Source organism: Pelobates fuscus, chromosome 3 (genome assembly GCF_036172605.1).
Source record: "Pelobates fuscus isolate aPelFus1 chromosome 3, aPelFus1.pri, whole genome shotgun sequence".
NCBI lineage: Eukaryota > Metazoa > Chordata > Amphibia > Anura > Pelobatidae > Pelobates > Pelobates fuscus.
Genome location: NC_086319.1, coordinates 152,404,828 through 152,418,877, shown reverse-complemented (window position 1 = coordinate 152,418,877; position 14,050 = coordinate 152,404,828). Strand labels below are relative to the sequence as shown.

Genomic DNA, 14,050 nt, shown 5'->3' with positions numbered 1-14,050 from the left:
ACACACAGACCCAGCCATCCACCTGATCTAAATGTGATTCATCTGACAATGCAACCTTCTTCCATTGTTCCATTGTCCAGTAATTATGCTCACATTGACTCAGTCGTCTAGTCAACACTATTTGGCCCTTATCAAAGTCACTCAGATCTTTTTGTTTGACCATTTTTCATGCTTCCAACTAGGGGTGCACCGAAATGAAAATTCAGGGCCGAAATCGAAACCGAAAATTCAGGATGCCCTTGACCGAAAACCGAAACCGAAACTGCCTTTTTGCCCAAATACTTTTAAAATACTTTTTTTTTTCTATGATTTTATTAATATAATTATTTTTCATGAATTTAATAAATCAAATATGAAAAACTACAAGCAAATTTGGTGTCTTTATCAGAAACTTTGAAATATTTCCAAACCGCTGACATTGTAAAGTCACTGAAAGAGGACTATGCCTCAGCTATAGATAAAAAAAAAAAAGGAAAGTGACTTAAAATATATAAACAGATCCATAGATATTATACACACAATGCCACCCAAAGCTGTTAGTTTAAAAAAAATACTAAATTGATGGGGTAAAAGACCTATAAAATATGATAAGTGCATTAGGTATTAGCCATGTATTAGTGCATTATTGCCTTGGTATGTTATTTAAAGAAAAAAAAAATAATTATAATATAATATTTTATTAATTATATTTATTTACATTTGAGTCTGAGTGCAAGGACTAGGTCAGACTCATGGCACTATTTTCAGAAACGGCAAAATGTCGGATGGGCGCGAAAATTGTTAGAGCAATACACTTTATCTTCCTGGAGGCTATCTAAGACACAATTAGCCTCCTGTACAGCAGGGCAATCATCACTTAATAGCGAATAGCAATAGAAAAAAAAAAAAGAGAAAATACTTTCTGTGTAAGTGGATGGCTTCCCACAGGATTGGGGATTCTTAGTGAATCTCTGTAATTAATTTTATTAAATATAATTACTTACCGCAGGCGATGTGGGTAGTTTTACAGCAGGCTGCCCCACTGCTCTCACGGCACGTCTGGCACTTCCGGTTAGAAGGTTGCGCGGCGGCAGTGTGCGGTCTTCTCACAGCGGTACCAGGGCGGATGGTGAGCTACTGGGCAGTGGTGTATACTGGTTTTGTGCTGCCCTAGGCAGGACAAAACTCAGGCGCCACCCCCTCCGCCCCCCGCACCACTCCCACCCAACCTTTCCCCCCGCCCCGCATTCTAAATACACACACACACACATTCACTGACAGATACGCATACACTAGCTAACAGAAACACACACACACTAACAGTCACACTCAGTAACAGACAAACACACTCACTAACAGACACACACTCACTCACTAGCAGACACAAACTAGCAGACACACACACTCACAGGCAAACAAACACACTAACAGACACACACATTCAGACACACACAGACACACACACTCACTAACAGACACACACTCACAGGCAAACACACTAACAGAAACACACTAATAGACACACACACTAACAGACACACACACTAACAGACACACACACACTAACAGACACACACACACTAACGGACACACACACTAACAGACACACACACTCACTAACAGACACACACACTCACAGGCAAACACACTAACAGAAACACACACTAACAGAAACACACACTAACAGACACACACACACTAACAGAAACACACTAACAGACACACACTAACAGACACACACACTAACACACACTCACCCACATTAACACGTTTTTTAAAATTTATATTAACACCCCCCCAGCCTCCTTACCTTTGGGAATGCTGGGGGGGGGGGTGTCTCTTCCTCCCTGGTGGTCAGGTGGCTGCTGGGCGAGCGGCACTGACTGGCTGGCGGCTGGCGAGGGAGCACTTCCTCTGAGCTGTCTGCTCAGCTCCCTCGCGTGCCTCAGAGTGAGGCTGGGAGCCGGAATATGACGTCATATTCCGGCTCCCAGCCTCACTCTGCGGCGCGCGAGGGAGATGAGCAGACAGCTCAGAGGAAGTGCACCCTCGCCAGCCGCCCACCAGCGCCGCCCGACCGCCCAGCATTTTCTGCAGATATGTGCCAATATCGCCGAAATGAATTAGGTCCATTTTCGGCCGATACTTTCGGCCGCCGGAATTTCGGTGCACTCCTACTTCCAACACATGAAATGCCAAATATATCCAACCCTTTGACTGGTGCCATTGTAACAATACAATCAATGGTATTCACTTCTCCTCGCAGTGGTTTTAATGTTGTGGCTGATCATTGTTAATGTACTTGAATATTGAATCAAATTTATTAGATCAATGCTATTTTATTAATATTTATTAGTTTATAAATAGATCTTTTGAGTATATTTTCTGGTCGATAGGTCACTTACCGAAACTCATCATTCCCATTACAGGTGATGGACAGTTCCATGCCACTGATTGGAGAACATGTGGAAGAGGATCGGCAGCTTGTGGCAGACCTTGTGATTGCTAAAATGACTCAGCATGCTCAGATGAAATCTCCAACACCCACACCTCCCAGACCCATGGTAATCAAGCTAAATGCTGCATAATCAATAATTAGCAAGTAAAGCCCTCATTAAAGGGATTCTATAGTGCCAGGAAAACAAACAACCCCGTTCTCCTGGCACTATAGGCTCCTGCAATACCCCCCTCCCTTGTGCCTACACTCCTGTGGTGCTGAAGGGGGTAAAACCCCTTCAGTCACTTACCTGAATCCAGCACTGATATCACTTGGCACTGGGTCAGGCCCAGCCCACGCTCCTCCCTTGCTGACGTCAGCCGGAAGGGGAGACCTAATGCGCATGCGCGGCAATAGCCACACTCGCATTAAGATTTTTCCATGGGAAAGCATTAATCATAGCTTTCCTATGGGGAAAAATCTGACGCTGGAGGTCCTCATGCAGAGCGTGAGGATGTCCAGCGTCAGATAGCAGAATAAGGGTCCTTTAGTGGCTATCTATATAGCAGGAAGTACAGCTCTGTTTGAATTAGCATCTATGAAACCTCTCTTTAATCATCTTTCTTTTTAAATGAGCAAAAAACATTAATATGCTGTATGTTCTCGTTTGTAATAATTTCATAATATTTTTTTTAATGACAGTATTATTATATCAAACCAGTCTGACGCCACTTGGTTCTACATAAATCTGTGGAATGGAACGTACCTTTTCCGTGACAGTTTTGTGTATAGAGAGAGTGATTGGCTAATAGTTGTCAGCCAATCATCTGTGCCTCTGCCTGGCGGTACTCTGTGCTTCCTGAAACGGAAATTTCAGAAGCTGGTTCCTGCCTGAGAGTGAGCAGAGAATTGCACTAGAGGCCTCTTTGGGGTTAAACCGCTTCAGAACAGTTTAACCCCTTGAGGTAAGAGTGTGGCCAAGGGCCTCCTGGCACTATAAGGCACCGTAACAACTTCCTTTAAATGAAGTTGTTATGGTGCCTAAACTGTCCCTTCAATTTCAAATTAAATGCCTAAAATAGTCAAACTCAAAACATAACTGACTGAAGAGAGTTTTTCTAATTTTTTTTTTTGTTATAACTTTTGAAATTCACTATAATCCTGACTGTGTAAAAAGCTAATAATTACGTCCTTTTCCACCATTTACCATATAGTCCAGTATCCATTAGCCAGCATAGGAGTGCCATCTAGTGGCGTAACACAATATATCATAGAAATTCTTCATTAGCTAGCAGTGGATGTCTTTCATGTTTTTTTTTTGTTTTTTTTATTTACTTGACAATGGGGTGCTTTTGTGATCTGCCAGCTTAGTTTAGCTGTAGTGGAGCTGCTATGTGAGAAAGATCACATGATGCTGTCTATAACGAACACACACAACTACAAGTGTGCGCTTGACTTGGTTCTGGTGGTGAAAGTTTAAAAATCACTATTTGTCTGCACTAGACCAGAAATAATTATACAAAAATCCCCCTTAACACCACCCACACTTAATTATAATATTGTGAAGATATTATCTAGGAGTGTGGTATAGCACAATACCAAAAGGCAAAATAGTTTACCCTAGTGCAGCTATTGTGTGTAAGCTGCTGTAGCCCCAACAACAAGCAAAATATAGCAATCCAAAGTATTAATCCACAAAGCGCAACTAAATTATAGGCGCCCACTAGTGCAGCTCAAGTTTATTCAAAGTGCATTCAAAGTACAGATGTTTCAGAACCCCGGATAAATGCCCTCAAAGAGGGCATTTACTATTAATAAAAGGGACAGGGATCCCGAAATATCTGTACTTAGAATGCTCTTTAAATAAACCTGAGTTGCACTAGTGGGCCCCTATAACTGAGTTGAGCTTTGTGGATGAATGATTAAATTATTGTGAAAATGGGTCCCCGGAGTCTCATCTTACACTTTGAGCAGCATCAGGTCCTCTCCTCTCGCGGCCACGAAAGCATTGCCGTGTGTTGCCATGGCAAGAATCTGGCATTGTATGCAACACAGAGCATTGCCATTGCAATCCACAGCAACAATCGCATTGTTCACGAGAGGACCTGATGCTGCTTGAGATGAAGGATGAGACTCCTCTGCCCTCTTTTCACAATACAACCTGCAGTGCCACAGGTAAGAGGCAGGGAGGGGAAACACACATAATTATACGTTTTAAAAAAACTGCTCACCCTTCACAGCCCTTATTCAACACCACAAACACACACACTACGCAGACACTGCATCAACTACACATACTGCATCCACTACACAAACTGTACACACACTTCATAAACTACACAAGCACAAACCGCTTAGTTTTCCTGACACTATAGTACCCTGAGGGTGTTATCCCTAATTTGCTTCCATTAATGGTATAAGTTGCTTGTGCGGGGGCGTGGCTAACTGCCGAGCTTAATGGTCGCTTGAACCTGAGCTCTGGCTACCAAGGCCTGCAATCCACATTAATCCGGACGTTTAGGACCTGCAAATCGCCAAAATAAAAGATGGCACAAAACAAAACAAAGAAAAACTGCCAAAAACGAAAAAATAAACTTTTTTGGCAATAAACAACAAATAGAAACCACGGAGCAACAGCGGCCTTCACAAGATGGCGACGCCAGCCCGGACCCTCAAGACTCACAACAAGATACAGGGCAACCTATAATGGCTGATCAACTCACCAAAAGGCACTTACAGATGGCGCCCGATAACCTTACTCAGAAGCTCATTATGTCCTGGCAACACTCCATGGACTCGCTGAGACGGGACGTACAAGAGGTCAGTAAAAGAACATCGCAAGTAGAATCCAAAATGGATGATTTCCCCACGGCGCTAGCGACCTCGCGAACCACGTGGAGCACCTAGAGCAGAAGCTCACGATGGCTGAAGTAAAGCTAGCAGACCTTGAAGACCGTTCCAGGAGAAACAACCTGCGGCTGCGGGGAATCCCTGAATCAGTCCAGCCGGAGGAACTGCAAACATATGTGAGAGGCCTACTAAAGGCCTATACATCAGACACACCGGAAGAGATGTTACTCCTGGACTGAGTACACAGAATCCCAAAACCACGGCACCTGCCAGACACCATACCAAGGGATGTACTCACAAGAGTACATTACTTTCATATTAAAGAGTTAATTTTACGCACGAGCAGGAACAAATCTACACCACATCCAGATTATCCCACGGTAAAACTGTTTGCCGACCTATCTGCTACAACTCTGAAAAGAAGAAAAGATCTTTTGCATATTGCTGATAGTTTGCAGGCAAATGGCATGCGATTTAGATGGGGATACCCCACAAAAATGATTATTTCGAGAGAAGGAAAACTGCACACAATCTCCTCACCAGAAGAAGGAACAAAGTTGCTGCAAACATGGGGCATAGCAGGCAATGTGGCGGAGAAAACAACAGCATCTTCCCGTAGACTGCAAGTGGAATGGAACACGATACCTGCAAGGCGAAATGATCACAATCATTGATAAGTGAAGTAGGCGATCCGAAAGACAAGCAATAGCAAGCTACATAGGCATACGACATGCCTCAATCCTCTGGAGAGAGCCTTTGATAAACCGACCACCTAATACCCGAACCAAGACAACGAACACAGCAAGCAAGGACAACTGACACTCGAGACACGAGGGACATGTGTATTAAGAACACTTCAAGATCATCAACAACAACTAACGAAGACTACGTCGTTTTCTCCCAAGTACGCAGCGATTATCGATATGGAACTGACCAAAAGAATGAAGATGCACACTGAACTAATCAGAAACAGGGAAATTGACTGCTTAGAGGCTCAGGTATCGCACTGGCACACATCTAGACGTACACCCATCAAATACCCTATACTATATATATATATATATATATATATATAAAGTATTCTAAATATACATTTTCTAACCCCACACATATACACATATACGGGAAATTAAGGATGCCCCAGACACAAAGGGGAGTTGACAAATAGGAGCTAAGATGGAAGTCCGTCCAGAGAGGAGAGGTCACTAACAAATTATCCTCTGAATGGCAAGGTAGGGAGTGTTATGATATAAAACCCCAGATAAATTAGCATAACCGCATCAGGCACCACACAATGAACCAGAGCTCTCAGATACAAGAAAGGGCAATGTAGATACATGGTCAGCACCGGTCAGATGAAAACGGGCTACCTAACCCACACAGTTACTAAGATGATGCATAACCAGGTGACGTCAGATGATTAGGACAAAAGCAACAAGGTACATACATAAGCGGTGACAGGAGAAACTAAGCAGGGAGAGGGATAAAGAAAAAAAAATATCTATATATATATATATATTGATCCATGTATGCTGTCGTATTAACAGAGAATAGGATCTAAATCTATGCATGGGCTGTCGGAGCTATGATAAACAATACAAAATAAATACAAGATATGACTTTCGTAAAAAAGTGGGAAAAAGATATAGGAAGGCAATTACCAGAAGAAGAATGGCGAACAAACTTTGTAGCCCACAAACACTTAACACTATGCACATCCCAGATAGAAATGTCTAGAAAAATGCTTTACAGATGGCATATGGTGCCCACCAGGTTGAAACACATTGACCCGACGCAAACAGGAGCTTGTTGGCGATGTGGTCACGACACAGGTGATGTTCTACATATCTGGTGGACATGTCATCACCAAATTGTGGGAAGATACAAAGTCCCTCATACAGAAAATAGGGAATATAGATATACTATTGAACCCAGAGGTATTTCTTATGCAACACATACCACAGAACTTACCTAAATCCCCAAAATATCTCATTTTCCACATCACCATTGCAGTCATTACAGCCATAGCCAAGGCATAGCTACAAAAAGACCCACCAACATTAGACACGATTATATCACAACTAGATACCACCAAACTCTATGAATGCTCCACCAGAGCATATAGAGCGCCACAAAAATTTTGTGTGGAAGCGTGGAAAATGTGGGACGCATATAGATATCCCACAAAATGAAACACACAGAAATTGAAAGACGCAATAAGGACGGAAGCCGCAGAAAAGGCATAGGAGACCAGGCCTGTTATAAAACCAAACCAGCCTGCAAGAAAGCATAAACAGCAATCATACAAACTCTAAACACAAGATCATCCAAAGCTTAAACAAAAGATACCGGGAAACTATGTTCCTCCTCCCTCCTCCATCCCCCTACCCCACCTAGCACCACCCCTCCCCCCAATTTTTAAGGTTTTGTACATATAAGATAAAACAGGTGCGGACAGACGGACAGACATAAACAAGATTATCTAGGCGCATCAACAATGCCCCAGGTCAAAGAACAATATACACACAACAGACAAATGACACAATAGAACAATATACTAAGAAAGGAATGTCCACTAAAGTTACAATTTACATACATATCACGGGGTTCCATTTGTATGGAGATATGGCTCAGTAATGCAATACAAACACTACTACGATTGGTGACAGCACGTTACTATGCCTAGACCAACATGTAAGGTAAAAGGTTACTTCGCACAATTTATGTACCCTGTGTACTTGGAAAAATTTGTAAATGCTGTGACGAGTGTAGATACTAGGAAAACTATCTGCTTGTTTGTATAATAGAAACCACGGGCAATGTGGAGTGATATGGAAATTGTATATGCCAACAATGTATGTCTGATGTTTGTACCTTATAAACTGATATAAAAAAAATAATAATAAGTTGCTTGTGCATTCTTAACGCCAAAGTGCATAACTTTGTATTTTTCTACATTAAATTTCATCTGCCATGGGGGCAGGGCCTGACCGCCGGTGGGATCAGACGTGCTCTGTCTGAGCTCCCGCTTCAGGGCCTGAAGAATCGGAGCCAACTAGGAGCCAAAGGCAACCACAGGTCCATACTGGTGCCCACCGGGACCCCCAACTGATGGGGCACATGGGGATACCTCTCATGACCCTGATTGGTGCCCAAGTAACCTGACGAGGCCCGGAGCTCGCTGGAGCTTGAGCCGGGCAGAGACGGCCGCTCTCCCGGGTCTCTGGCCGGCGTCTTGCCTCCCCCCCCCTCTGGACCGGGGGGTGATCCCGGTCCCCACCCTGGGCCCGCCAACGTGCAACAACACTGACACGACGGGCTGTGATAGCGATCCAAAAATCGAAGGCCGCAAACAAGATGGCGGAGATCGTAAGCCGATGCACCCAAGTAAGCGAAAAGGCGGAGGCACACACCGCACACTGGTGGCAGGCTGCCAAGGGCTAAGAAGGAACCGGCAAGTACCTGTGCAGAACTCGGGTCAAGCTACACGGCGGCGGAAAAGCAGAGACCACGCTGAGCGTTTTCGGGTAATGGTACAAGCCAGCTACGGAGGCCGACACCAACACACACACGTGAACCTACTAAAAGTGTCCTCAAGAGACAAAGACCTAGCGACGGAGACCAGCACGCCAACCATCTTCAAGCACCGTGGAAATGCTGCGACAGCCCGCAAACACAAAGGTCACATGGATACAGCATGGCAGAAGGGATCCAGCACCTGCACGAGGAACCATAAAGGGACAGGTACTCTACCACTTGCCTGCCCACACTCACCAAGACTGCATTTATGCTTTTGCAGCTTGACTGCCACTGCACTCCACTTTACCTCATGGGTGAGCTTCATAGTACCCAGCAACTGATTCCCATCTGGCTGGAGAGGGATTAAACCTGTGGTGGAAAACCCCACAGAGGACTAAGCATTATGATAACGCCTTTATTAAGAGCCTGACGACTCTACAATACTATTTGCTTTAGCTGTCATGCATATAGCAAAGATATCATTAGTACACCTAACATACCTTAAAACGTAACTTTAACAAGCCTGTGGTTATCTTTTTACTGTGCTTCATAACTAATGAGTGTGTACTTAGCTTGAAACACAGCTGCGCTCACTGTTTTTAGAACGCTCATAATCATCCTGAGCCTAGCTATTTTACCACATAAGGGTGTACCTGTCCTAAATATATTCTAATCGATATTTTAGCTCAAACCTGTACACCCTCCACAGCAATAACCGTTATAGCTTTAATCTGTTATCAATGTAACTTGTTATTCAGCGGTTCTTGAGATATAATTTGTTCCAGTATACATAAATATAAAATTGTGCAAGTTTCACCATGTACCTCTGTGTTACACTTGACTGAAATACATTGAAGGAATGCCGTTGGGGTACCTTCATATGTGAATGTTATATGAGCATGCACTGCAAAAATAAAGAATAAAAAAAAAAAATTTCATCTGCCATAGCTACAAGAGCTGGTTGCTGCAGCGACTGGTCGCACGATCTTAGAGCTCCCAAACAAGATAGCCAAATCGGGCAATAAAATCGATTTGACTGCACCCACAGTGTCTCAGGGGACCCCCCTTGCTAACAAGACCAAGATGGGATGCAAAACAAAGAAGCCCAGACCAGATAAGCCCAGCCCGGAGCTCACAATCGGGGACCTATGGCGGCATGCGCATGGCGCTACTGGGCCCAAGACCCCCTCACTGGAGCCTGCTCTTATTAGAGACCCATGCGGAGACCACAGGACTCGGATGCGTCCCCGGTGACAAAATCTGTGCTACAGGAGATGTTGGCCTAGCTCCAGAGAAACATCTCAGCGGACATAGCTACAATCCGCGGGGACCTAAGGGGCCTCACAGGCCGTATCGGGAAATTTGAACTCACCACCACAGAGAACTCCCAGCACCTAACGTCACTCCAGCAAACAGTGCAGAACTGCAACGCCAAAACCAGATATATGAACGCCTGGCTCGCCGCCCAAGAAGACTCCCAGCGCCAAAACAACCTGAAGATACGTGGGGTGGCGGAGGAAATACCAGATGAGGAGTTGCCACACTTGGTAAGATGCCTAATTGGGGCCTTACTACAACCTGACAGGCTAAGTCAGTGGTGATCGAGGGCCAATTCCGCATACCCAAGCCCTTCTGGGCCCCGAACACAGCCTCCAGGGACCTGGTGGTCCGTTTCAGAAGCGGATCCGATAAAGCTGTGGTTTCAAATGGCACTCAGGGGACACTCACCTTATCATTTTGAAAATATGCCCCTTACCGTCTATGCCGACCTCTCGGGGAGCACCCTGGCATGGAGGAAATCGCTCTGGCCATTCACTGTGCTCCTGCAACAGAAAAACATCCACTACCAATGGAAGCTTTCCTGCACATTGCTGGTGCATCAGGGAGACACTCCACACGCCATTCACAACTTTCAAGAGGCTGCTGGAATACTACCGTCACTAGGAATTCTCTAGATGGGCTCACCCAAGACATTCAGTCTGAGACACCGCTCGCTCACGTCTGGGACCCCGCAAACATTCCCCCTTTTGTCCCACGACGACGCACCCCTGATTCCTATGCGGCTGCAACCACCTAAATATGTGCAGCTAACAACCGGGACTCACCTGGACACTTGCTCAAGTTCAATATAATTTTCTATGTATGATTTTAATGTTCATTTTCCCTCAACCAGCTATGTGACACTGCTTAAATTGATGCATGCACCATAAAGGCCTACCTGGGCTACTAACATACATGCAAACACAAAATTTTCTCACATCTAATACAGTGAAGGCTCGGTGGTCCCTCAGCTCATCGGCTTAATGATAATGTTATTGTTTAGCATGTTCTCTGCACTCTATAACGTCAGGTATATAGCTGACTACGCTCTGACAGTCTACCTAATCAAGACAAGACATATGCCAGTTTAACAAATAGCTTGTTCTTGCTATAGTTTACGCCTGATTATTCAAATACACTAGTCATCGTGGCACAGCATCACAAACTGGTGCAAATGTTTATACCATGTCATTGTTTTATTCTTATGTTCAAACTCTGAATATCAACGATATCAGGATGCCGCAAGCAAGTTCGATCTCAAACAAATAGATATTGTTTAGACATGTCTGCCTAGCGTATTAGTTTTTTTTTTTTTTTAATTCTTTAAGTTGTGAATGGATTAACAAACAGATTTGCACAGCCACAATAGCTGGTGCAATCATATCATAAAACAATGGTGAACAACAGAGCGGCTTTGTATACAGTGCACTTTTTCTTTTTTATAATGGAAGATTCTCTTCTAAGTTTGAGTTACAGGTCTAGACTAAGTATGTCATAAAGATTTACCCAAGGGTATACTATCTAGACCAGGGGTAGGCAACCTACGGCACTAGTGCCATGCACGGCACTCGAGGTGTATTTGCACGGCACTCAAGGCTGCTAGAGCCAAACAGGCTCTGTCCCAGTAAAACTTCAGATATCTGCTAATCCGAAAAGGTGGTGAAGGACAATCCTTAATTTATGCATTGCAGCACGTAGAGGTAGTGATCTCAGATCACTTCCTCCCAGCACTTGTGAATAGGAATCCACACTGTAGTAGAGCAGATTGCAGTTGCTGTTGCAGCTCCTGTCCTTGACATGTACCTGGCTGGCCTGGTCCCTACTGGAAGCCACCCACACTGCTCGATATACACAAAAATGCAGAATAACCCTCCCCTGATACAAATAATACGGACAGCCCACACACAAACATGCACACAATCCGCACAAATGAAACACCACTAACAATCCACATACATGCACACAATCCCACATGCAATACCCCAAACAGCCCCCACACACTACCAAACACACACTGTGACATATCCATCCACACACACAATTCCACAAGCAGCCCCCATACACAGCCCACATTCATATGTATCATACACAATACCATAAACTACTCAGGTAATCCGCACACTAAGGAGGCCCACCGGGTGGCCCATGCACAAAGGACCACCCGGTGGGCTTCTGTCAGCAGGGACCCGGTCGCACGCTGAGGCGCTTTAACAGCGCGAGCGGGCCCCTTGCTTTTCGGCAGCAGGCTGGGAGGAAGTGACGGCCGCGCATCACTTCCTCCCACAAAGAGAGGAGCGCGCGGGTAAGAAGAGAAGGCAGATTGGAGGGGGGCTGGTCGAGAGCGCTAGACCCCAACTTTCAACACCTTTAGGCCACCAGCAAGAAAGGTAGGAAACTGGAGGGTGGGTTTTAAAGTGTATGTCTGTCAGTCTGTGTGTGTCAGTATGTTTGTGTGTCAGTATGTCTTTGTGTGTCACTATATCTGTGTGTGTCAGCATGTCTGTATTTCAGTATGTGTCAGTATATCTTTGTGTACGTCAGTATGTGTGTCAGTATGTCTGTGTGTGTGTGTCAGTATGTTTGTATGTCAGCATGTCTGTGTGTGTCAGTATATCTGTGTGTGTGTGCGTCAGTATGTCTGTGTGTGTGTGTGTATGTGCATACATCTCAGCATTCACACACTAACACTACACACAAATACACCCCTGCATTTAAATTTCAACACTACGTACAAACACATGTCTGTGTTACACACCAAAATTATATGTAAATACACCTCTGCATTCAAAAACCAACACTACACAAATACATGCTTGCAATCACGCCAACACCACATACAAACATATTCCATACAAAAACCTGTTTACATTTAAACACACAAAAAATGCTTAGTGCTAAATACAGACCTGCAAACATGGGTAAATGGTAGAGCCCCAGCTGTCAATGCATTCTGGAGTTGCACGACAGATCCCCACCTTTTAATCACCCGTGCAACAGGGAGACCCCCAAAAATTCTTGCACCTCTCTACTTTAGGTCCGACACTGCATTGAGGTGGAGGACGTGATTGCATGCCTGGGGAGGGGGGACAGGTTCCAGGGGGCCCCAAGCAAATGCTTTGCCCAGGGTCCAGTCACTATTAAAGACGGCCCTGCATATACGCACAAATACAACGATACAAAGCAATTACAGTAAAAATAACACAAGCAGAATACGGCAGCATACACACCTCGATTAAAAAAAAAAAAAAAAATAGGACCGGCACGCTACGGGACATCACAATCCTATATCGGCACAGTGCTGCTAAAAGGTTGCCTACCCCTGATCTAGACTGACAGTAAATTAAATCAAATACAAAGATAGTTTGAAATACAACGTGCTTGAGTGTGAGTTATACTACGCTTGGGTGCAAATAGTACTTAGTGATACCATGACAGGATTATACTGCACGTTTTTATATGAAAACAAGATGGTGTTGTAGTTGCCTGAGGGTGTCAACAGAGGAAATAAAATGAAAATAACAATAAAAGTGAATGCAATCAACTAGATTAAGAATTATTAATTGGTTGCCAGCGAGTTATATCTTTTGTGAGTACATTCAAATGTTATTAGGCTGAACTGGAGTTATGAAAAGAGAGTAGGTGTCAGCAAATAATATACTTGTCCAATTGAGGCATATAAAAAACGGGTGACATGGGGCACCTTGCCTGATAGCGTGTCACAGTCACTATGGGGGTCAGCCGATGCCTTGTTGAGGCTGAGTGTTTTCTCCCAGTGTTGTTCGCTGTAGCACTTGCCTTCTCTCCGATGTGTGGGAGCTCTGAGCCGCTGTCTCGTCTGGAGCTGTGTTTGTCCGCAGGTTTGTTGGTGGGTATATTGCCCCCTTAACTGGGTGCTGCACGGCATTCTCCTGTGTTGGGCTGGGGCCGTGCTGTTTGCGCCGTTTC

At 44.5% G+C, this 14,050-nt stretch overlaps 1 protein-coding gene across 2 annotated transcripts in view; it reads left to right on the top strand.

The window, feature by feature from the left end:
- Positions 1-14,050, top strand: part of SYN3 (synapsin III) — a 457,322-nt gene that overhangs the window by 433,622 nt on the left and 9,650 nt on the right. For both annotated transcript variants that reach the window (XM_063447546.1, XM_063447547.1), the window contains exon 11: positions 2,409-2,543. In XM_063447546.1, coding sequence (XP_063303616.1) covers positions 2,409-2,543 — 135 coding nt within the window. The remainder of the gene's footprint in view (positions 1-2,408; positions 2,544-14,050) is intronic.